At 35.8% G+C, this 27,037-nt stretch overlaps 1 protein-coding gene across 5 annotated transcripts in view; it reads right to left on the bottom strand.

The window, feature by feature from the left end:
• GRIA2 (glutamate ionotropic receptor AMPA type subunit 2) overlaps nucleotides 1–21,131 on the bottom strand; it is a 159,183-nt gene extending 138,052 nt beyond the window's left edge. Inside the window, exons 1-2 of one of the 5 annotated variants that reach the window (XR_006709055.1) lie at nucleotides 20,573–21,125; nucleotides 19,909–20,049 (exon numbers count right to left, since the gene is read on the bottom strand). Coding sequence is in view for 4 of the 5 variants with exons in the window: in XM_045464672.1 (XP_045320628.1) it covers nucleotides 19,909–20,049; nucleotides 20,573–20,660 (229 nt within the window). In the remaining variant the exon portion in view is untranslated. Of the gene's footprint in view, nucleotides 1–19,908; nucleotides 20,050–20,572 lie in introns of all 5 variants that reach the window. The other 4 variants (XM_045464672.1, XM_045464660.1, XM_045464652.1 and 1 more) reach the window with 4 other exon arrangements.
• Between the last annotated feature and the right edge of the window lie 5,906 nt (nucleotides 21,132–27,037).

Consider the following 27,037-nt stretch of genomic DNA (forward strand, 5'->3'; position numbering starts at 1 on the left):
GAAGAGACTGAAAGTTTCCAGAAAGGAAATAATAAGTTCACAAAAAAATAAGAATTAGACTTCTAAATAACATCTGATGACAGAAAATAAGTGTGTAATTCCTTCCAAGTTCTAAGGAAATATGATATTCATCCTAGGAATCAATATCCACCCAATACATACATACATATATATATCATACATACATATATATATATATATATATATATATACATATATATATATATATACACACACATATATATATACACACACATGATAAATAGTTTTATTTTATTATTTATTATTATGTATTTATTATTATGTTTATAATATTTTTATTTATTATTCTCACAAAATTATTTTAAAGGAAATTATAAGTGATAAATAGAAATAGATTTAATACATATGAAGAAATAAGCCAAGAAACAGAAAAATAAGTGATCAACCACAAAAAAAAGTGCCATCCTAGGAAATCAGCTGTACAGGAGGATGAAGAGCAACCAACAAAGATTGCATAAGGAGGATGGAAGGAAGTCTTTGGAAAGACCAGAATCCATGAACTACACACTGGACAGCAAGAGCCTACAAATACACTAAAACCATAAAACACAAAAGAAACATTAGGAATTTCAAATACCCAATAAAGAAAACAAGCTGTAAAGGGAAAGCACAAAAACAGCATGGTGCTTGGTTCTGCAGTAAAGAATGGTCATATGGCTATATATAATTATTAAATAATGCTTATCACTTTTTAGCTTCTAGGATAAGCCTACATATAAAGTATATGGATATAGAGTCATCCAATTATACATACAGAGTAGAATGTAAATTTTCTCAATCTTGACTCAAAAACATCATCAACTCATAAGGTAGGCAGTTGAAAGGCACCACCACCTGTAAGTGTTGAAATAACAACTGTGGATTCAAACATATTATTATAATTGGAACGGAAAACAATAGAGAAATACACAATTAAGAATATAATTATAATAGTAATTGGAGTTAACCACTAGAAGAAAGACAAAACGGTAAAAGTGGTCATGTCTAGGGAGTGAGACTAGAGATAGGTAAGGAAGGCAGAAACATTGTTTTCATTCTGTCTATGTTTTTACAAGTTTAAAACATGTACAGATATAAGAGGGGAGGGAGGGAAATTTGAAAACCATCTTCGAAACAATACTTTAAAGAACGAATTGTATACAAATGTGAAAGTGTGAATAATGAAATAGGTTTTCATAGTAGACTTTAGTAATATTCATCAAATAACAGTTTTCAGATTCCAGACACAAGGATGTTTAGTCTGCACTCCCTTAAGTTGTGCGTGGCCACCTGAATAATTTTTTTTAATTTTTTTTTAATCTTTATTTATTTTTGAGAGAGAGAGAGGGAGAGCAGGGGAGGAACAGAGAGAGAGGGAGACGCAGAATTCGAAGCAGGCTCCAGGCTCCCAGCTGTCAGCACAAAGCCTGACACGGGGCTTGAACTCATGAACCGAGATCATGACCCAAGCCGAAGTCAGATGCTCAACCGACTGAGCCACCCCGGCGCCCCCCATCTGAATAATTCTAACCAATGACATGGAAGCTAACATAGCACAGCCCCCATCTGGGCCAAAGCATTTAGTTACTGGATCTTCAACTCCCTGGCCCCATCTTCTCAAGCCATAGTTATCTTGGAAAAGTAACTCCTACAAGTCAATGGAAAAAAATACCAAGATGGCGATGAAGGCTGGGCAAAAGATCTTAATAAAAAATTTGTGAAAAAAGAACCATAAATGTGTAAGGAACATGAAAAACTTTTTTTAATAAAGAGGATTTTTCTTGCTATCTAATACATAAGGATTTTTTTTTAATGATAGCAATGATATTGTGAGACATTTCATTGATTGTTGATAGGATTATAAATTGGTATGGACTTTCCTTAGTATATATCAGAAATGATTAAATGCTTCAAGGCCTTTGATGCTATAATTATGCTTCAGTCATCAGAAATGAGGAAAAATACATATGCAGAAGGATTTTCAACCGCAGCAATATTTTATAATGGATAAAAGAAGGATTCAAACAAAATCTGCAAAATTAGAAAATGATTAAGTAAATTATGGGGATGAATACTATGAAGCTATGAATTTAGGTTTACAAATGTCTCTACTGCCACCCAAGGACATCAAGTGTAAAAGCCCTGGAAAAAAAAAACACACATAACTATTAACAAGTGATCATTTCTTGGTTAAAGATAGTGATGATATTTTTTTCTTTTAGATTTCTTAATCTGTAACTTGTATAATTAGGAAAAGTTTTCGCATTAATTTTGGAGGTTTTTTTTTTTTATATGAATATATATAGTTGACACACAATGCTACATTAGCTTCAGGTGCTTGCGCAACATAGTCATTCAGTTTCTCTATACATTATGCTATGTTCACCACAAGTGTAGTTACCCTCCGTCACCATACAAAGCTATTACAATATCACTGACTGTATTCTCTATGCTGTGCTTTTATTTCCATGATTTATCCATTCCATTAACTGGAGCCCTGTATCTCCTACTCCCCTTCACCCATTTTGCCCATCCCCCCCACCCACCTCCCCTTGGCAACCACCACTTTGTTCTCCGTATTTACAGGTCTTATTCTGTTTTTGTTTATTCATTTGTTTTGTTTTATTTAGAGTTAGATAAGCATGTAAATAAACATGTCCTGAAGTAGATTCACTTCAGAGCTTTGAACAAACTTAGAAATAAATAAAAATGAAGAGAAGCAATGGTACATATGATTGAGTGCTTTGAAATACAAATTCTCAAAGAAAACGAAAAGTAAATGGAAAGCTAATACAACCTTTGAGGTTTTAAATCAAAACAAAAATTATTATGACATATAATAGCCATTTGGACACAAGTGAAAGTATGGCAAAAGAAAAGCAGAAGTAACTCCTTCAAACACAACAGGGTCTGTGTTCCATGGAGCCTTCTTGAAAAATTTCCCTCTTTAGTCTACCTTCATTCTGCTCCTTATGACTCCAGGACTATATTATGTACACCCTTTAGTGGTACATCACCCATTTTTAGTAGAGTGGCATCAAATGGATTTTTCTTATCACTTTCCTCTGCCTTTAGGAGGGAGGGGAAGAAATGAGATTAAGCCAATATTTACAAAATATTTAATTTAAATTTTATTTTAATTTTTTTAAATATAAATAATTTTTAACACTGTGGTTCTACTGATTTAAGGTGTTTTTTTTTCACCCAGGTATAATTTTTCTATTCACCAAAAGATATAGTAAAACACAAACAGATGACTAGTGTCTTTCAGAAATTTAATGAAGTACATTTTATAAAATCTTTATCTTGAAAGTGACAATCTTCCCATTTTAATGACCATGGCAAGAAAATGTATTAGAAAATGCATGACAGGGCCACATGAAATTCAGAGTTCTACAAAAAGTGGTGATTAAAGATTTATAGCTTTCCCTGATATTTAGCCAAAAATATATGTGCACATCATATACCATGAGACAAATTGAAAGTATTTATTGATGCAAGTAACAGTTTAGTGTTTTATTTAGCATTCCAGTTTAATAATATTTATATCATAAATAGCTTGATATTTGGCTTTAGAAAGCCCATAAAACTAGTTCTTATGACAAACTGAGGATGAAACTATATATTAGTTAATAAAACCATGAGGATATGAGTTCCTTTACCTTTCTTCATTGCGTGTTGATTGCAGTCCTTGGTTTTAATATTCTATTTGTGAACACATATGGATTGTTACACTGAATTAAATTCAAAGTGATACTCAAAAGCCAAGTCATAGTCATAACGCATTACTTAAACCTTGATATAGGTAAAGAAATATGTAAAACTAGCAGTCCATTTAAGGGATATTAGAGCTGTGACACAAGCCAAAAAACATAACAAAATCCTTTATTTATCCCTCTGGGCTCAGTTAATGTTCAAAATCTGACATCCTCTTTTATTGATCTGAGACCCAGTGACACAAAAGCACAATTTATAAGAATAGCACTGTTCAGGAAATAAGTGCCTTGCATTACTTTACATTCCTTTGTCTGTAATAGAGTTTTAATCTTGTTTATTTCATTTTCTGGGTAAATTCCCTGTTCATTTTTAACTCCCTAAAGAACTATTTACTCAAGAAGAAAATCTGATAGCATTTCAAAACAAAGAAAAAAATGTATTTTTTTAGTATATGTTGTGATAATTGGCTAACCTTATAAAGGAAAAACTAAAGCTAGATCATTACTTGAGTATTTATATCAAACAAATCCAGATGAATCAAAGATTTATTCTGAATCATGAAACCAAAATAGGATGGATACTAATTTTAAAAATGAGCAGTTGTTTTTCTTTAAATAACTTTGAGTGGGAAAAGTCTTGCTGAGCAAGGCATAAAAATCCTGAACAATTTCTAAATTTGACTAAAATATAACAGTAGTGTATTCTTAAAAATCATGAACTGAAATCTTGATTCTGAAAAATCATACACAGGTTAAAAGAAAAACAAAAATAGCCACAAAATCAACAAAGTATATGGATACTTTAATATATATATATATATATATATATATATATATATGTCCATAAGTAATAGAGAACCATAACCCAATAGAAAACTGGGCACCAGGTTATGAATAGGTGCATAAGCACCCACACACACATAGATACACACATGCAGAAATGCAAATAATAATGTTAAGAAACTTTTAGTATTAGTGAAAAGTTATTATTATAAATTTAAGCAATTAAACACCAGTGGCAAAGCTTTGAAAATTTTAATAACATAGGGGTAGGGAGGGAAAATAAGATAAAAACAGAGAGGGAGGAAAGCCCTAAAGAGACTCTTCAGTACAGAGAACAAATTGAGGGTTGCTGGATGGAGGGATGGGTTAAATGGGTGGCGGACATTAAGGAGGGCACTCTTCGGGATGAACGCTGGGTGTCATATGTAAGAGATGAATCACTGGGTCCTAGTCCTAAAGCCAAAACTACACTGTATGTTAACTAACTTGAAGAGAAATTAATTAAAAAAAAATTAATATTGTACACTACTAAGAAGATTGGGAAAAAACAGGCATACCATACACTCTAAGTAGGACTGTAAATTGTTATACCTTTTTTGGACATGTAGCATAATTTTAAATGCAAACACCTTTTGACTCAGTTAATCCATTCACAGAAATCTATTCTGCAAATTCATTTGCACATGATATTAAAACAGATAGGAAAAAATAGAAAAAAATCACCAACAAAAGACAGAGCTAAATAGCAAGGGAATATTATACAGTGACTACAAAGGAAAAGGAAAATGTGCAGATAAAAGAAGCACTTCAATTTTTGTTAAGTTGGAAACAATCAAGACACAGCATAGTGCATGTCATACTGGAATTTCCGGAAACCATGAAGGTGATAATCTGAAAGAAGTGGAATTGGGGAAGGGAAAAAAGACTCCATATTTATTATATTCCCTTTTGTAGTGTTCATAAAATTACCATATGGATGGCTCAGTAGGCTGAAGGTCAGACAGCTTAGGTCATGATCTCAGGGTTCATGAGTTCGAGCCCCACATCAGCCTTGCTGCTGTCAGCACAGAGCTTACTTCAGATCTTCTGACTCCCTCTCTCTCTGCCCCTCCCCTGCTCAAGCTCCCTCTCTCAAAAATAAATAAATATTTTCTTTTAAATTACCAAATACAAGAGTTATTTTCATCAGAATTTTTAAACCTCAAATATAAAGACCTTAAGAATCTATATTCTAATTTTCTCCATGTTTTAAGTTTTAAGTCATTCACAGTACCAAAATGTTATTATTCACAAATATTTTAATTATTTTATATTTTTTCTTTTCATTAAAAACATTTTTTTTTTTTTTTTTTTTTTTTTTTTTTTTTTTTTAGAGAGAGAGAGACAGTGAGCAGGGATGAGAGGCAAAGGAAGAGAAAGAGACAATCCCAAGCAGGCTCCATGCTCAGTGTGGAGCTCAACATTGGGCTTGATCCCAACACCCTGGGGTCATGACCAAAGCCGAAATCAAGAGTTGGATGCTCAGCCAACTGAGCGACCCAGGCGCCCCAATCCTACATCAGTTTCTTAGACAATTAGAATTTTCCACATGAAATTCTCAAAGTACTACAAGAATCAAAGTTTAGATTACATAAAATCTGTCTTAACATTACAAGAGAACTACCAATGTGTTAGTTCAAATTACTCACAATAACATTTGTAACTACTTCATAAAACCTACTATTGTAAAAATTGTAACTTATTTCTTCATAATAAGCTAAAATAGTATTTACAACAATTATATAATATAGCCCACATTTAATTAATTTATAAAAAGACTACCCAGCAATTTCCATAGTCTATACCAGTTCAAACTGAACTTAAAAGCTTTTGGCAGAGAGGGAAAAAAAAGTCATGCAAAATAAAATAAAAATCATCATTTCCAAATATGATTCGAAAATGAAAACTATTTTTGACAGATCTTCAATTCACATTACAGTTACTATCACTGGTTCTTCATTGGACCACCCAGTTTTCAACAATATTCTAAATCCGATACAAGATAATTATTTTTCAGCTTCCATCAAGACAATTTTATGTTTTCCTCACAATTTTTGGAATTACCATTTCCAGCCTTAAGATACTTTGATTCAAATCTACTCCCAAGGCACAGAATAATATTTATAAATGACCTAGAAACCATTACTACACTACACACACTAACATAACAAGAAAATCACCTAGCTGACCTAGATAAACTACTACCTTTGCCATAAAAAAAGAAGATTTTGGACCCATGAATAATTTCCAATATAGAAACCTTATCTTTCTCTGTCATCTCAGAGATCATCAAGAAATTGGCATAGAACAGGTATCTACTAAAAGTTTGAGGAAAGAGGTAAAGAAAGAAGAAAATCCCGATATAAGTTTTGATGTATACTAACAAGGTAGACATAAGTATTTTGAAGATACACACTTGACTTTTACCCAATGCATTCTACCTCAGGTCCAAATCAAAAGTTATCAATGTAACTTGATCCTGTAAATACATGGATTTGCTTAAAAGAATACTTTTGACCCAAGTTCTTACTATACTACATGAAAGAGTTTACACGCTGCTAACTGCAACATGAGGCAGCACTGGATTAATAGAAGTCAACACAATATGAGGTAGTGAATAATTTATGAACTATGAAAAACTTTAGCTCATTCACAGATTTCCTTATTTTTACTTATTGTCAATGGTTACATCTCCTTAGAAAGTGTCTCTCCATTCTCCAAAGTAAGTATGCTCTAGACAAGTAATTATTTCAGAGTTTTTCAAATCTTTGAGACTTTTACGACAGAGTAGGAAAAGGCAAAAAGAGCCTCCCTTATTCATGCTGAGGAAGGAATTTTAAGGAAGATGACACGGGGCCAACCAACCAGCAGCAAGATGCAGACAACTGGTCCACAGGGAAGACGTCACAATGAACGTGTCCTGTGTTTAATGTCACACATAGGAAACATCTACCATCATTGTTTACTTGCTCAAATATAGTGATAAAAGTGGTCACTGAATAGAATCAAATATTCACAACTAACAACGCTAACCAGAATCTACATTTTTGTTAACTTATTCATAATTTTCAGTTCTTTCTGTTTATCTGTTGAATTCTGCAGAGAGGGTTTGTGGACCAAGAGCACACTAAATTCTTGTAAGACGTGTATATTCACCAGTTTCCTAAAGATGAAAAGAAAATAAAACCCTAGCCTCTAATATTAGTTGGAGTGGTCATATTAAAGAAGCTTATTAATTTGAAAATTACCTAGAGAGCTACATTAGCCCTCCTTACCTGCTTTCCCCTCCACACATCTAAAAATAGAGTCAAGTACATGTGACTAATGTACACTAACCGGGATAGAAATTACTAAAATTAGCAACATTAATCACTATATTATATTGGGCAACTCTTATCATTGAAATCTGACAATTATATTATGAGGCAGGTATTACAGTGACTGTCATTTTACAGAGGAAAACACAGGCTTAGAAAGCGTGGCTGATACATACAGAGTCACGTAACTGATAAATGTTGGAACCGTAACTTCGAACCATGTCTGCTCATTTTAATAGACTGGTGGCATTGCCATCTAGGATGGGGGAGAAGCTCTGACCTAGGAAGCAGCAGGCTTCTCCAGGCAAGAGCTCCTCCACAAATCTGCAGTAGCTTAATTTACTCAAGTTTCTGTTTTCTCATCTGAAAATCAGTATAATAATTCCATTTAGCCTATAAACTTTACAGAGTTACCTACAGGAAAGGCCAAATGGATGTGAAAGTGTTTCGCAAAGATGAAAGCTATATATAAATGTAAAACTATCAAATACGTAAGTTCTCTGAAGGAAAGAATTTTATTCTCCTCCATTGCTATGAGCATGCTGTTTAGTTCAAAGTAAAGGGCCAGGATACAGAAAGGAAGAGAAAATTCAGATCATTTGTGACAAACTAATCAAGGCATTTATTTTTTCATTTAAACCCCCAATAATATTATCAGGCATGATGAGGAAACAGCCTCATGTAACAAAGAGGAAAAAAAAACTTTGCATCATAAAGCTACTGAGCGTATTCAAACTCATTTTTGCTGAATGCAAAGCCTGGCCTCTTGACTGCTTTTCACTTAAATAAATATAATTTAATTAAAGAAGTAAAATAAAACATTAGGAATCTATAATGTGTACAGTTCAAAAAGATATCAAACTACATCTTAATTATGAGCTTGAAAGATCTACCAGGAATAAGATGATTCAAAATTGTTGCCATCCTAAATGTTAGTGATATGTGACAAAGGGAAAGATGTAATACCACTCGAATTTCAGCACCGCAGTCTTTAAAAATCATTTTCATAATTTAGTGCACCAACCAAAACTTTAAAAGGCTTTATGACTTATTTTGCTGGTCTTTTCTTTGCCACCAAACAACATATGCCCTGCCCTGGTATACAAACAGTAGAAAAAGATTCCAACAAGAAACTAGAAATGCATTTTTCTTTATCCCATTCCCCCTCTTAAAGCAATGGCATATCAAAACTACCTAAAGATCCTAACATAGGAAGTAATAATAAAAGTTTGCCAATTTTCATGTACTTAGTGCCAAACACAGTACGCAGTGTTTTAGGTCTATCGTGTATCGTCAAAACGGTCCTCAAATGGATGATTCCCTTTCACAAAGGTGGAAACTGAAACTTACCTAGATTACACTTGTCTAATGCCACACACCTAACAAGCAGACTAGAATTTGATTCCAAGTTCAGACTCCTAACCGATGCTACTCTGTCTCTCATGATATCAAGGCTGTAAAGAATCAAAGGTTTTTTTTTTTTTTTCTGTTGTTTTTATTTTCACAGGCAAAGCATTAAGATGACAATCGCTGACTCTCTGTGTTCTGAGTATAAAGATGAGGATTTATAGTCTTTCCCATCAAAGAACTAAAACTATATAGTTCCTTGATATTCCCTGTGCATTGTTGCCTTTGTTCCTAGAATTTCCTGTCCATATGTCAATTAGTAATAACACCATAAATTTGCAAAGACTAGAAAGCTGTTAAATAAAGCTGTAAGTTGTGAAACTGCTTGGGACTTACAAAGCTCAACGTCTCCCTTTCATACAGAAACTAAGAACAAGATTGAAACTTTTCAATTCCTGACAAATACAAGACACAAATAAAGAAAATCATGACATAAGTTGAAATGTATCTTTTAAGAAAGACTAGCAAAGCACAGACCTTTCCTACCACTCCTAAAGATCGCTTCCAGAACTTTCTTTGCCAAAGGATTGCTGAGAGATGCTTTTCTCCCTCCCTCTCTCTCCCTCCCTCTCTCCCTCCCTCTCTCTCTCTCTCTCTCTTTAGGAAGTCCCTCTTCCCACTCTAGAGTTTTAGGAGCTATTTCTGTGGTAGCTGGATCATTGAAAACAGACAGCCCCATTAAATATCTATAACCCACAATAAATACCTTACATGAAGCCCTTGAAGAGTAAGTTAAAAATGTTCCAAATTACCATCACTAAAATACATATGACAATATTTTTAAATATATTTTAAACCAAATATATATATTTAATATATATATATTAAAATAAATATATTTTAAGCCAAACTGATCATCCTACACCTTATAACCCTTATTCTTCAGATGGAAATTATTCATTGTGTTCTGCATTTCTGTGCCAAAATGTTCTTCAAGAATTTTTAAATAATTAACTTCAATGACAAAAATTATATATGGCTTGAGAATTATCATTAACTTCATTGAATATTCTTCTAAGACATGCTAATATATTTTTAAATATATCTGGGATTGTGAAAATATTATTTAGATGTTAAAGAACTAGAATGTAGCATTACCAGATAACTTAAACTAAAAGACAAATTTTTTCTGTGTTCTACTGATAAGCACTGCTACCATTTATCAAGCAGTTTTCAGTTGCCACAATGTCTCAGCTACCACAAGCAGGCGGTAAAGTTTATCATGACTCAGTGTATGCCCTTCCTAAATTCAAAATCTAGTAATATGCTCCACATTATATATGCTTATCTATACTGTTTCCCAAAACTTTTCAGTCAGTATTTTATCTCAGAATTACCAAAGGCAAATCTTTTCACCAGCTCAGAAGGATACAAAGCCTGAAATTGGTGTTGGGCACAAAAGGATGCATAACGCCTCCTTTCCTTCTTGACTCCCTCTGGAAGTCTGGAAATAGTTTCTATTTGTCAAAAGTAATATTATGATAAGAATTCACGGTTTTGTAGTAATTCAATGTCATTGTAGATGAACATTGACAACGAATGTGCAATTCGGGGACTCCATGACAAAGAGAAGCTTAAAAAACAGAATCTCTAGTTCCAAATTTCTACTGTCCCGCCTAGTACATCAAGTTACACTGCCTCTTGGAGTTTCTCCTGCTTTTCCATGGCCCTCTTCCCACACTTTAAGAAATCTGGCAATTTCAATCTGCAAAAAAGAAAAGTATATACTTTCCTCTTGACTGAAGACGCTTATTTTAAAATAGATATTTCATTCTATCCTTTTAGCCTTGCATAAGAAATATATATATATATATATATATATATATATATATAGTCAAATTGCTGACATCCTTAACTGCAATGGACTGACTACCGATGCTAGGGAATTGTACAATGAAAACTAAATCTGAAAGAGAACGAGATTGTAATGTAAAGGCTTAATATCAGCTGCCAAGGCTTACGGGCTGAGGAAATCTTTTCCTTTTTTTTTTTTAATGTTCATTTACGTATTTTGAGAGAGAGAGCACACTCTGGAAAGCATGCTAGCATGGGAGGGGCAGGGGGAGAGAGAGAGAGAGAGAGAGACAAAGAGAGAGAATCCCAAGCAGGCTCTGCACTGCCAGCATGGAGCCAGACATGGGGCTTGAGCTCAAGAACGGTGAGACCATGACCTGAGCTGAAACCAAATGTCAGACGCTTAACCGACTGAGCCACGCAGGCACCCTGAAAATCTTTTTTCTTTTTATCAAGTTATGTAACTTGAGTTTCAATTAATTTATGCTGAAGTTAGAAATGATTGACTAAGGCCATCATCTCTTATAAGGATGAGGAATCGGGTAACACTTGACTGTATTTTAATAATAAGCAGAGGGTATAGTCGGATTAGAACAAATAGGTTTGGGAGATAACAGGGCTTCTCCTGTTTCCTTAACCATATTTCTATCATTTCCACCAGTATAATTGGGTATTTATAAAGATAAGCCAAAATATATTTGCCTTGAAGGATTATCTTCTGAGGTTAACTGAAATTCAATCATAGTGTAAGTATCAGAGGACCATAAAACAAGTGAATACCACAATATTTATCGATTAAAATTAATTGTACATGAAAGGCTGATAAGTGCCATAGAAATACGATGGCATATTCAAAACATTTTGGATGTACTTAAATGTAGGCACTCAACTCAACCCAGCTTGTGCTCATATTTTAATTACTGAAATAGGAAAAACAGAGGAATTAACAAACTCATAAATGAAATACATAAAACTATACAGTAAAATTTTTTCAAAGAATCTAAATAGTAAAACTATGAGGGGTGTATATGTGATTTATTTGAGAAACACAAAAAAATACAAAAATTAAAACAATCTAAGAAACTACCTCCTCATCAATTCCCTTCCTATAATTAACCCTGTTATCTCCCAACCTATTTGTTCCAATCACTTGAAGACACTTACAAATGTCAAGGTTCTCAATTTTAAAACTGTCTTTGACCTTAAGCTAAAAATCAGTAGTAAGTATTTTAAATGATTTTTTCAAAATGGTAATTAATGTACAAAAACTAAAAGTCTAGAATGACAAGTTGAGGGACTTTTGCTGAAGCAAATTACCAACAGAATGAAAACAGGACAAAGCTAAATTACTGGAAAATAAATCCTTAAGGTAAAAGGTTGATACAAAAAACAAACAAACAAAAACAAACAAAGGCATGCATATAAAAAATTGTACACATTTGTGCAAATATTAGAGCAACTAGTCCACAACAAGACACTGTGTCCATCAACTCCTCATTCTCAGATATCCTCTAATTAAAAGAAAAAAAAAATTGCAATTTGGTACTTTTTTTTAAATTTGCACTAAAAGACTAACATAGAAAATTGTGGTGTAAGCTATTGTGGGGGCAGGGGAAGACTAAGACAATTTTGTGGCCATTCAAGGATTATGTATAGTCACGCTTTGTGGAAAATCCAAAATTAAAATGGAAACCGGGGACACACATAAGTGTCAGTACCCTTGTAATGGAGTCTTGCATTCTGACCACCACCAACATGGCTTTGGCATCATCCTAACAGCATTTGTAAATCCTCTTTAAAGTGTGTATTCTACTTCAGCAAATCATTTATTTTTTTATTTTTTTTTTAATTTTTTTGAAGGAGAGAGACGGAGACACAGAGCAAGTGGAGATGGGGCAGAGAGGGAGACACAGAATCCGAAGCAGGCTCCAGGCTCTGAGCTGTCAGCACAGAGCCTGACGTGGGGTCTGCACAGGAGCCATGAGGTCATGACCTGAGCCAAAGTCAGCCGTTCAACCAACTGAGCCACCCGGGCGTCCCTTCAGCAAATCATTTAATATATAGCAATGTACCTTAAGGAATAAAGATGATAACACTGAACATATGCAGCCTGTAGGTGGAAATGAAAAATATATTACACCTCTATCTAAATAGGATATGAGGCAGTCACCAAGTAAATTGTTTCTTTTGAAATCAAAATGAAGAGGAAAAGCAAAATTCTGACTTTAGAAAGTATAATTCTATAATAAGAAAATCTTCTATAATATTAAATGTGTTTAATAGATAAACAATCCTTAAGTCGCTCAATGTACTAGGAACAGGGACAGGGTTTGTGAAGGATAGAAAGACAAAAAAGGCACGATCCTGCCTCCTTTAAGAAGGCCACATTCTCATTCCCCATGTTAATTTTCAAATGATTTCATTCTATAAATTAAAATTATCAAAAATGATAAAATAAATTGAACAGTACTGAAAAATAATAGGTGTCAAACTCCTAATCAACACCATTTAAGAACCACATTCATCTCCTTTTTTTTCCCCCCAAATTAGTAAAATCTGCTTTGAAAAACATTTTGATGTATGAAATTTTTTAAATTGGGGGAGATTTTCAAATTTTAACGCTGAATTCAACAACTAATTATCTTATCGTACTGAAAAGACCTAGTCATATAAGAAGTTTGTCAATTAGTTATTCAAATCACTAGAGAAAAATCTCAGAAATTTTTACTGAAAATTACCATAATAAAAAAGCTAACATTTTAATCACATCTAAGGAACCTTCAGTAGGATCCAGTTGGAAAAGAAAAAGAAAAGGAAATATAATTTACCCAGTGGCTATTACCAATCCCAATAAAACATTTAAATCTAAGACAAGATTTTAACTCTGTAATGCATCCTTTGTTCACTTAAAACAAAAATCTCTATTTAAATTTAAATGTTATTTTCTGTAATGGCATTTGCTTTGCAAATTAAGTATTTCCATTGACTTTTTTTAAAAAGAGAGAAGGAGAAAGACGAAGAGAGGAAGAAGGAAAAAATACACTCTCTGAAAACTCTATACAACAAAACATGCTGGACTAATTAGGAAACAATTGCTCTTTTCAGCCTTCCTTAAAATTCGGGGGGCTCTAGGAAGTTGAAAAGTCTGTACAGTGCTATTGGAAGAGATTATGAGAGGACCCGAGGTCTGAGCATGAATCAGCATTCTATTGTCATAATGTCACAGTGCAATGACCTTATCACTTTAAAGGCTTGATGTGAAACGGAAATGCTCCATACTTCTTGAGTCAGCAGGTTGAAGCCTGCAAGACCTCAAAAAGGAAAAAGCACAGGAATAAGTTTTCTTTAACATCAAGCTTCTAACGTTTCATATAGTATTTTCATTTAAATATTTAACATCTCTAATCCCAAAATAGAATGTTTCAACTGATGCCATTCTTTCTTTGATTGTATAGTGTAGTATAGTGCAGTATAATGTATCATTTTCTTGAAATTCTCTTGTGATAAGTAAAGTATGTAAGTTTAACTACAAAAAACAAACAACTAATGACAAATTAATTATTCTTACATATAAAGACCTATGTCTTTCTTTGTAACCTTCAATTGATTATAACAATATTTACAACACCAGGTTGTAAGGTATTGTGTTCTGGTACATGTGTCCCAGTTTTCTTCACACCATGAATTCTAATCTTTGCTTAATAGCATCCAAGTTGATTCTAATTTTGCAAAATGTTTGCAGATGTTGATAACTCCAGTTTTAGTAATTACCTCAATAAAAATGGCAAGACATGATAACCCAGCCCATCTATAACCACTTATAATCTATAACTATACATAAACACACACACATACATACATACATACATACAATCACATTCCAGCAAATTGTAATAAAGATTTAGCAAACATTAATTAATTTTATGAACACAGATACACAATTTTAATAATTCACAACTAAAATTCAATGATAAGAAATATACCTCAAAAATGATATCTGCAGAATCAAGGTTTAAAAGCTGAAAAAAATACACGTTTACAATTCTCTCTCTTTTAAGAGCATTCACAGTCAATGTTGTCCATGGATGCCTTTAGTAATCATTTATTATTATTATTATCAGTCAATTTTACAAGGATATTTAAGATACTCTATGCAAACTCAAAGACAATTGTTTTTAAAGGGCATTGTGAATTATTTTTCAAACAGCATTTTAAGTGAAGTTTTTCAAAGTGGATGCATTCATAGATTTTTTTCAATTTCTCTAAATAAATCTGTTTACAATGTTTCAAAAGGTATTTAGTGTGCGCAACAGTTTTATGAAAGAACAATATTTTCTCCAACATCCCCATCTGCTGGCTTAGAGAAAAAGTAGATTTTTATCTGTTATTTCTTTACATATTTTTATAATTTATTTTATGAAATTGAAATATAAAATTGTTAAATTATTTTAAAATAGACTAATAGCAATTTGTCAAAGTCATTCATGAAAAGAAATAGAAAGGAAAGATTTTGAAGAGGAAACTTAATCCTTAAAAGTTTTCATTCTAAAGCCCTATGGGATCAAATTCTCATGTTTATAGCTGCTTTAGACCGTTTTACTTTAAAGAAATTTTAGGAATGAGCACAGTATTAGGTTATTAAATTTTTTGACAGTGTAAGAATATTTAGTATTTTCCTAATATTTGCTGTTTTGTTAAACTATATAAAATAAGTGGTGTGTACACATATGCCCAAATCAGATTTATTATTTTACAAAAATTTTCAGTTACTGTGATACATTGCTTTTGTGTAAGGACTATTAGAATATCTTCATATCCTCATACTAAGGCTCTTAGACAAGACCACAGTGGCCTGTGCACACTAAAGGCATCAAGGTCTACAAGACTTTGAAAACTATTTACAAGAGCATAGGAGAAAAATGTTAGAAGAAAAAATGAATTTCTATGAGAAAAATATTCATTTATTCCCCGACAACGAGAAGGAATTCAATATATATTGAAAAAAAGGAAGGAAGGGAGTGGAGAGGGAGGAAAGAAAGAAAGAGGGAAAGAAGGAAAGGAAAGAAAGAGGGAGGGAAGGAAGGGAGGAAGGGAGGGAAAAAGGGAAGAATTATTGAGGTCCCTCACTAGTCTGAACTATTGAACACATCAGATGCTAGTCTTTTTTTTTTTTTTTTTCCAGTTTTATGGTTTGTATTTTCTGATAGTAAAGGTTTAGGTTTTAACAGTTTTCAGGAAAAAAAAAACTCTCAGTACTATTTCTAGCTAAGAAGAAAGAGAAGGAGAAAAGGGGGTGGGAGGAGGGGGAGAGACAGAGCAAAAGAAAGAACTGGAAATCTGTCTTTATTTCCTCAGGTACTGATGGCAACAAATGGGAATAAACAGGTACTTTCCTTATCTCACTGTGACTGTGAAAGAGGAAGATGTGGGAGTTCAGTGCCCTGCACAGTCCTTTTACCCAGCTCACAAAATAATGACTTCATTTCATTTGCATAAATTTAACCCAGTTGGTGGATCTTGCTGGATCCTTAAATCAATGTCAACCTACACATTCCAAATAAGTGCCTTCATCTCAGGAATAAAATTAAATGAGTAAATGAATTTCTTTTATATTATGAAGTTATAAAACTCCACTTTCTGAATATAGAAATTTAACTCTGAGAATCTTACAATTTAAGTAGGTAAAACAAGAAGCTACTGTATGAACATTGATTGATGACACCTATTTTAATAATGGAGTTAAAAAGTAGAATTCCTTACATTTCTGGAGGAAATGAGAGAAAGTCATTTTGGTTTTAGCTATCAACATATTTGCTGTTGCCTTCCACTTCATAGTGAAGGATCATGGACTCCCCTGACAGAAAAGGCAAGCCAACAAAGGCTAAGCATTGGAGACAAACCTGGAGCAGGATTTAAATGATCAAGACGGATCTTGACAAATTTGATATTCAAGATTTCCATTCAGTTCTTGACTGCTGACTTCACGACTGTAGTTTACATGAGCATAAAAGAGTTAAACTAATTTTACATGTTCTATTGCCCTTAGCAAAACGAAAAGAAATGAAGGACACAAATGCTCCATTTCTTGTTACAATCTCTAGATTGTGAAATTCCTAAGGGAATGAAGAAAGTGAGTCGCAAAAATGTTATTTGCTCAATGAGTCAACGTCAACTCCAGAAAATTCTATCCAATGGGTCTCCTTTGTATAACAGTCCCTTACTAGTTCTCTTTAGCAATCAGTAAGATTACTTATAACATGGGAGTAGTACATGCCAAACTTGAAAAGACATTCAGTTCTTCACCATGATTTGTTTTAGTGTCTTAGAATAATAATCCATAGATGAATAATTTGGGGATCTGGAGACATGCATTTTTATTTCAGGTTCATTTTCTGAGAAAAAAAAATCTGTGCAAAATGATGATTTGATCTTCCCAGTTTCTCAGAAGTGTGGTCAAACAAATTGTTTGTGTGTGTATGTGTGTGTTTTCAATGAAAATCATGTGCTATGGATGTATTCATTCTGTGGAAATTCATGGAGTTATATATGTATTTAATACACATTTTCTGTCTGCATATCTTATTCCAATACAATTTATATTAAAAATAAATCTATTCAAAAATATTGAGACTGAGGACCTAAACTAGTTATAACCTAAACCAAAAGTAATCTTTAATCTTTACAAAGACCCAACAGTCATTCAATATCTCTTAGAAGCAAGGAATATTCATTTTGTTTGGTGGATATATCTGTCATCTTCTTACTCTGACCCTCTCACTATTTTCACCAATGAGTGAACTTCTCAAACACTGACCATTTTTCAAAGTGTACCTGTCAATTCCTTTCACCCTGTATTAAAAATCTACATACTTCCAATAATCATAGTCCTTAACTTCATTACTTTTCAAAGCATTTTCACACTAGTATACAATTACATACAGTTAGATACTTAGCACAGGCGCGTGTTAAACTCTTAATTCAGGAAAAGAAAAATAGAAACTTGATACAAAACAAATAACCTAAATCCGGTAGGTCAATAGGTCAAGTATAAAAACCTTCAACAATTAAACTACAACAGTTTCTTTGTATTTGTATATGTACTAAAATTGTTCCAAATATTCCTAATATTCTTCCACTGAGTTTTTTAAAGCTGCAAATCCACTTTAAGCCTCTCTCTCTCTTCCTCACCCCTCACCCCCACCTTTAGTTTCTTTTCTCACTTGGTATGTATATATATATATATATATATATATATATATATAGCCATATATATATGGCTCTGAAAACTTCTTAAATAGGTTGTTTATAAACAATTGGATTGTAGACAACTAACATAACCACAATAATGCCCCTGTTCTACCAGTAAAGGAAAACTGTTCCATTCCTTCATCCGCATGATGGTAGTTTCAAAATGAGTTGATGATGTTCCTGATATACCATAATCAAGCTAACCCATCGACTCTATGATTAATGCTCAGTATGGGGAATTGAGATGGCAACCAGTTTGTCTAATGTGGGAACGCTGCAGTTGGGCTTTTTCTGGGGTAATTTTCCGCTAGCTCCTTTACACTGTCGCCAAAGTGGAAGGTGGGCCATCTGCAACCCACCCCTCCAAACTGTTAACTATGAAATAAAAACCGAGAACATTAAGGCAGGAAAGACTCTCCCAAGCCGGTTGGCAGGAAATGATGGCAGCTGCTGGGAAGGGGGCAGGAAGGTACAGTGGCGGAGGCTGCACTGCCCACGCCGTCGCAGGGGTGGGAGCGCCAGGACAGAAGCCCGCGAACCCTTCCACTGAACCTTTTAGAGACGTAATTGCTTGGGTTCTATCACTCTGTCCGAAGCCTTGGCAGAGCTTCATCGCGTGTCCCGGAACCCCGCGCGGAGTGCTAGGGCTAATATGGATAACTGCAAAGACTAAAATGGCTGATCAGCCACTTCTCCTTCAGATTTCCAAACTCGGCCGGCTCCAACTGCTTTCAGGTCCTTCAGCTCTTGCTGCCTTTGCTGGAGCCCCGCTACCTAAGAACAAAGCGCACCCGGCCGGCGAGCTGACCGCGGCGCCCACGGCAGAATCGCCCCCTTCAACTTAAGCTCAAGCTGAACAGAGCAACGAGAAATTGACAGCGCTCCCCCTCCACCCCTACCCGACCCGGCCGGGCCCCGGGCCTGCGTCAGCCTCCGCTCCTAGCCGAGCCTCGCCGCGCCCCTCGGGTGGGCGTTACGTAACAGCCCCGAACCCAACTCCAGAACCATTTTAACAACTTGTCCCGTCGAGGTGGGTAATATGGGGCTCCAGGGGTCCAGACGATGAATCCGTCCTGGGCCTGTGGATTTAAATCCAGGGCCAGGAGAGGAGCGCAGCTGCCGGGGCAGGCGTCGGGGCTCAGCAGTCCCCGTGGGATCTATCCAGCAGCCCGACAGCGCGCCCAGGGAAACAGCGTGTTCTCTGTGGTCAGGGTACCACCAGGCGCGCAAGGTGGGGGGCGGGGGGAGGCGGAGGGACAGGGAGGGCTTCTCTTGAAACACCCAAGACTAGAACCCCCCGAACCTAAGGGAGCTCCCTCCAGCTCCAATCACCACTCCACCTCCCTAGTGCGCACACTTTTCAATGCCTTTCGGTCCCTCTTCAGCCCCCCCCCCCCCCCCCACACACACACCGCCAGCGGGGGTCCCCGAGATTGCAGCCACTTTCTCCCTACGCCGTCACACGCACGCGCGTGTGCAGTCACTCACACCCACACACTGACACACTGAAACACACACGCCACATTCACACTCGCGGGCGCTCCGCGTGCGGCATCCAAAAGACATGAATATTCATTACTTACAAGCATTGGTGACTGCGAAGCTGTTTGCTACCTCCAAATTGTCGATGTGGGGAGTCAGTCTGAACTCCGAAGTGGAAAACTGAACCATCCCTACCCGAAATGCACTGTATTCCTGATCGGCGCCCCTGGGAAATAGCCCCCCTGCAAAGAACAAACACCAAGCAGAAGAACAGTGTCAGTGCCAGAGAAGGAAAGGAGGGGAGCCCGCTAGCGCCCAACAGCCCAGGAGTCTCTTATTCAGCTAATAGGCCGGATAAACACATCAACGGACTCGGGCAGCGGGGAGCTGATCGTCCAAATGGTAGTTAAAGGGTCAAGGCACAGATGAGAGTCTGAGGGCAAGGTAGGTGGCCAGAAACATTAGCCTTTCCTGATAATCACAAGGTTTGCATTCAGACCCTCTAGAGAATCTGAACAAACAGGAAAATGTTGTTTAAGGCAGAATTAATAAAATTTGGAGATCAGAAATGAGAACACCTTTTCCTCTTTTGCACCAAAGCCAATATACATGCTAAGAAAAATATGTATATTCTAGGCAGTTTAAATCTGGAATGCAGTCAAGGTATGACATAAGTCTACATGACATGAATTAATTTGTCCACTGTGAACAAAGATTACCACCAAATTATGCACAATTCAAAAGCAGAGCACAAAGGGTACCTACCTATCTGTATGCTGTTAGAAGAGACACCAAAAATCAGTCCCCATAAAACAGGAGAAAGGAGGGCAGATATATGCATAATCTTTTGCATTTCCAAGAAAAGTAGAGCATCCACAAAATACCCCCCTTTTTTTTTTCCTTTTCCTCCTCTTCCTTCTTTGGCGGTTTTCCTCAGCAAATTAGATCCTCTGCATTTTGAGACAGCAATTTAGCACCAAGCTGCTAAAAAACGTGAAGTGGAGGCAGAAGGATTCCTATTTCCCAGGTCCTGCTGGTGGCTGCTGATGCCCTGCTCCCTGTCCCTGCTTCCGAAGTCCGGAGGACTGGCTGGATGCAGTTTTCAGCGGAGCTGCCGCTGTGGTTCCAGTGCCTTAGAATATTCAGCACCCTCCCATGCACTCACACACACTCACCCTCTCTCGCGCTCTCTTCTCCCTCTCCCCTCTGTCTCACACACGCGCGCGCGCGCGCGCACACACACACACACACAGACACACATATACACACACACACACACACACACACACACACACACACGCAAGTCACAGAGGAGCAGGCAGCCCCGGGCGCGCGTGCGCGACTCGCGGCAGGCGGCTGGCGCGCGCGTCCCACCCCTCCCCCGCACCCCGCACCCCGCACTGCCCTGGCAGCGTCGCGTGCGCCGAGCTGAGAAAGCGCGGCTCAGAGCCGGGCCGCCACGATCCCTGGGCTAGACCTCGGGTCTCGCGAGCTGTCGCGCCCATCGAGCGCTTCCGCCTTTCAGCACCGAGGACAGCGCCCCGCTCCTAGCCTCGTGCTACCTTTGTGCCGCCGCTGCAGCTGCCGCTGAGATGCTCCAGCCTGGACCAAACGCAGCAAAGCTGATTTCCGGCTGCTGTGCAGAAGCCGAATTGCTAATTGTTGCCGGTGAAGCGTCCTCTCACCAGGCCCTGCTGTTTTGCATTTAAAGTCGTTTTTATTTTCATTTTCTGTAGCCTGTGAAAACTCACCTAGCAATATAGAAACGCTCTCGTACACCTTACCTGACCCAGCCAAAAAGCAAACAAGAAGACAGAACACCCGTCGAAGAAGTGTTCAAAAATTGGGAAGTTTTGCCAAATGTGAGATAGCCAGCACCCAGAGGAAAAGAAAAACAAAATTCTATCTTTAAAGGCTAAAGTCTCTTAAGAGGAAATCAAGATTGAATTTTTGAGATACTTTGCATGGATATCTCATCTTTAGAGTGTATTCCACTTGGTCATCATGCCAACTTGCAGAGCCAAATGAGTGCAGGTCTTGCAGACTTCACTGCAGATTCCCTCCCACAGTAAAGACATGTAGACTTGGCTCTTTAGAAGAAGCCCTTTCTCTACTGAAAGCAAAAGACTCCGTTTCAAGGAAAGGCTCATAGGAGAAAGAAATTAGAAGATGAAATAAATCTAAAAAGTCCACTGAGCTGCAGAATCTTCCCCAGGGACATGGTGAGAAACCAGATACTCCACAGTGTTATGGCCCTGAGTTTTGAGAAATCACTGCTCAAAGAAAGTAAGCTAAGCTTTCATCACTTCAAACACACGGAGCTCAAGATCACTGAGAAAGAAAGATGAGGTTAGGGATTAAAAGTTTGTGAAAAGAGAGCTGATAGAGAGTATGGAAGACTAGACTTCCCCCTGTGGAATTTATGCACTTCACAAGTGCCAAGCAATTGCCTGGGAACCTGCTCTGGCAACTCCTTCTGCTGCCTCAGAAATTCTTAAGTTTTACAGCTATTTTGGTTCAAACAAAGAAATAAAGGAGGGCTGAGTACAAGGGACTATTTCCAGGAAACAGGTGATTGGAACTCACAATACTAAAGGAATAACTTGGTGATATTTCAGAATGCCAGGAGAGTTGGTCTATCATGCTGCCTTCCTGTGCAATTGCCACATTAATATCATTCCTACAGCCTCCTTTGTTGACTGTTACCTTATCATTCCAGGCCTTGATTTCCCCATTTTAGAAATGAGAAAGATGGTCAAAGTGGCCTCTGCGGCTCTCAAATCCTATAATTCTGTGATACCAAGTTATGGTCTTTCCCTGCTTTTGATTTTAGATATTTATTCCTAAGCCAGGAAGCAAAATATCCATAATCTATTACTAAGCTTATTGCTAGGCTAAAAATACCTCCCTATTTGATCACCAAGAATTTATTTTAGTCTGTTAATAAACAATTCGCTGTATGTAAAATAGGCCCTGTGAATTAAAATGCATTTAGCTTTTTAAAAATTAAATAAGAATAAAAATAGTAAAACAGATATAAATAAAAATATATCCAAATTTACAATACAAAGACTATTTAAATTAGTCTTATCTATTCAATCCCTAGTTTTGAGGTAAGGCACAAAAAATGATTTGAAATTATTCCCTATTTGAAATATATGATATATATAAAAGATATATAAATGAATAAATAATATCTCAGAGCAAAATAAAAAATACCTTTCCAGCTATTTTCTTTTTTTTTTCCTCCATTCCATTTTTTCCACAAGAAGAACTTCAATTTCATAAAAGTAATTTGGAATGAAAACAGAGAGGGAAAGGAGCTTAAATGTGGAGAAACTGTGATGTTTAAAGTATAGATCAATGTAAATTGTTTATTTCTCTCAAAAATGTTTCAAAAACTATTTTCATCCTAATCTGTTTCAAATTCATAGGCAAAGATGAACTCAAAATTACTGAATTACTGTAAAAGCGAATGATATAAAGAATTTGCTGAATCATAGATAATTTTCCCTAGTAAATAATGTAAGAATTTGGGTTAAATATTACAGTTTAATAACAAATTATAATTCATATATAATATAGAAATACAAAGTTAGTAGACATTACTTATAATTCAGCTGCTATTCTATTAATGTGTCTTTCACAAAGCTGTTATGTATGTACATTTCACAACATAGCTGAATACATTTCCTGCAATGTTAGCATCATTGTATTAATATTATCATTCATGGAGCTTTTTCTAATTCACTATAATATTTATACAGCTTATATTCTTCAAGCATAGAATACTGTCAATATAAATGTAATAAATTTAAATTGACTGAAGTATATAGTTATAAAAATGCATGAAAAATATTAGAATTTATTTTGAATACTTAGAAACTTCTCCCTTCAAAAACATAACTCAAATTTATCAGTAATAAAATCAATTTTTAAAATTTCAAAACTGCGAGATCTATAGTTGAATACCATACTCAAAGAAACAGAATTTGCTATTTTCTGCCCTCTGCTGTTCAACTTTGGTAATTATCTAGAACATAAGTATTGTTTCTGAAACAAGGGTAAGTTGCGTTAAAACATGGAAGAAATAAAAATGCTACCTACCCTATCATTTGTGTGTTTGCTCGGTTGGCTGTTATTGTTGTTCCTTTTGCATATGTTTGAATGTAATTTTTAGAATTAAGGGTAGAAATGAGATGTAAAATTTCAATTTCCATTTCACTTACTCTTTGTTTCAACATGGGAAACAATAGTTTTCCTTTTTAAATCTGCTTTAAAATGCTGAAGGATATTATATATACTACCCATTCTGCACAGTTTTTTTTTTGTTTTTTTTTTTTATTTTTTTTTTCAACGTTTATTTATTTTTGGGACAGAGAGAGACAGAGCATGAACGGGGGAGGGGCAGAGAGAGAGGGAGACACAGAATCGGAAACAGGCTCCAGGCTCCGAGCCATCAGCCCAGAGCACGACGCGGGGCTCGAACTCACGGACCGCGAGATCGTGACCTGGCTGAAGTCGGACGCTTAACCGACTGCGCCACCCAGGCGCCCCCATTCTGCACAGTTTTAATTTGCATTCCATAATAAAAGGCTTTGCCTAAAAGAAAGGAAAGTCATTGTGTGTGGAGGAAGGGTGTGATAATTTTTGAATGACTGGTAGAGCAAATTTTAGCTGATTTCATTATCAAAAGTGGATTATAAATGTCAGTCCCATACTTCCTATTGGCAAAGTCTCACCAAAGTGGAGATCATCACCTTTCTTCCTATTGGTTCTCTGGAACTGTCAAAATCTAGGCCATCTGAAAGGCTTGGATGCAACTCAACAATAGAAAGGAAAGAAGGCCCATGCTAGTTTTATCAGAAGGTAGCAAAGTTTGCTTCCTGCATAAGGAACCCAGGTTCCAGACATGAGACATAACTGGCTACAACAAACCAAATAAAGAAATGGAAGAGAAAAGCATAAGGATTTTAATCACTCAGAACTATAAATAAAACTTTCAGTTCATGGAGTGCCTGGGTGGCTGAGTTGGATAAGCTTCCGACTCTTGATTTTTGCTCGGGTAATGATCTCACGATTCATGAGATGGAGCCCAAAGTCAACGCAGAGCCCGCTTGAGATTCTCACTCTCCCTCTCTCTCTTCCCCTACTCCTTTCATGCACACTCTGTCTCTCTCTCTCTCAAAATAAATAAACTTAAAAAAAAAGAAGTTTCAGTTCTCTAATTAAGATAAAGAATAACATTAATATTAATAGTTATACCAGATTAAGACCACATTCTTTTCTTTTATGCACCAAATTATAAATCACTGATTCAATAAGATCAATTACACAATCCAAAACGTATATGTAAAGGTACACAAGTTAGGCTTTTGTACCTTTCAATTTTGATGAATTTAGAATGTCCAAAAATGAAAAGAAGTAGTTTTCATTTTGGGGTGTTCATGAGATTTGATTATATGGATTTTAATGAATTTTACCCCAATAGACAACAATCCTGTACCAAGAATATTTATTGGAAAACAGTATTTCAATTCATTCATTAATTCCACAAACTATAAGGAACTACTATGTTCCAAATAATGTGGTTGACACAGTGGATAAAAAGATGACCCAACAGAAACTTTTTTTCAAGAAGTTCCCAGACTTCATTCAAGTAAGCCAATAATTAAGGCTATGTAAGAAGGGCAATCAAAGATAAAATAAGGAGGCATACGTTTAAGATAATATGGTGAGGCAAAGAAAAATCTATTATGCACATTTTTTCCTGGAGCTCAGAGAGAAGACCAGTCCCCAGTGGCTGACACCTGAATTGAGTCCAATAGAGGTTAGAGAGTCCAGTAGGTGAATGGTGGGGAAGTAGTGAGGAGAACACTTTTTTTTAATTTTAATTTCAGCTTTATTGAGTTATAATTGACAAAATAGTAAGGTGTTTAAAGTATACAAATGTGATCACTTGATATATGTATACATAAATTAAAGGATTACCCCATCAGGTTAATATATCAATCACCTCACATATTTTTATTCATTTATTTTGTAATTTTTTATCATTTATTTATTATTGAGAAACAGAAAGAGACAGCGCATGAATATGGGAGGGTCAGAGAGAAGAGGAGACACAGAATCAGAAGCAGGCTCCAGGCACTGAGCTGCCCGACATGGGGCTCAAACTCACAAACTACAAGATCATGACCTAAGCCAAAGTCAGACGCTTAACCCACTGAGCCACCCATTTTTATTTTTATTTTTTTGTTTATTTGTCTTGAGAACATTTAAGTTGCACTCTCCTAGCACATTTCAATTACACAGTACAGTGTTAACAACTATGATCCTCATCTTATACATTAAAACCTCAGACCTTATTTATTTTAAAATTGAAAATTGTATCCCTTTATCAACCTCCCTCTATTTCCCCTACCCTCCAGCCCTGGGCAACCACTTGTCTATTCTGTTTCTATGAGTTCACCTTTTTTTCTTTTTTTTTCTTTTCTTTTTTTTAAGATTCCACATATAGGTGATACCACCCAGCATTTGTCTTTCTCTATCTGGCTTATTTCAATTAGCATAATACCTTCCATATCAAGATTTAATAATAGTATAATATATATATATATATATATATATATATATATATATATATATATCTCACATATACCACCTTTTTTGATCCATTCATGCAATGACACACACTTAGATTGTTTCTATACCTTGGCTAGTGTGAATAATGCTGCAATGAACATGGAAGCACTGATATCTCTTTGAGACAATGGTTTCCTTTCTTTTTGGATATATACCCAAAAGTGGGGTTGCCAGATAATATGGTAGTTCTATTTTTAATTTCTTGAGGAACCTTCATACTGTTTTCCATAGTGGGCTATACTGGTTTACCTTGCCACCAACAGTATACAATGGTTCTTTTTCTCCACATCCTTGCCAGCATTTGTTGGCTGTTGTCTTTTTAATACTAGTCATAACAAAAGGTGAAAAGAGAAATCCCATCACGGTTTTGATTTGCATTTCCTTGATGATAAGTGATACTGAGCACTCACATACCAGTTGGCCATTTGTAAGTCTTCTTTAGAAAAAATATTTATTCAGGTCCTGTGCTCATTTTTTAATCCTATTTTTGGTTTTTGCTGTTGTGATGGGTAAGTTCCTTATATGCTTTAGGTATTAACCTCTTATCTAATCTATGATTTGCAAATACCTTCTCCCATTCCATAG

Source organism: Leopardus geoffroyi, chromosome B1 (genome assembly GCF_018350155.1).
Source record: "Leopardus geoffroyi isolate Oge1 chromosome B1, O.geoffroyi_Oge1_pat1.0, whole genome shotgun sequence".
NCBI classification, from domain to species: Eukaryota; Metazoa; Chordata; class Mammalia; order Carnivora; family Felidae; genus Leopardus; species Leopardus geoffroyi.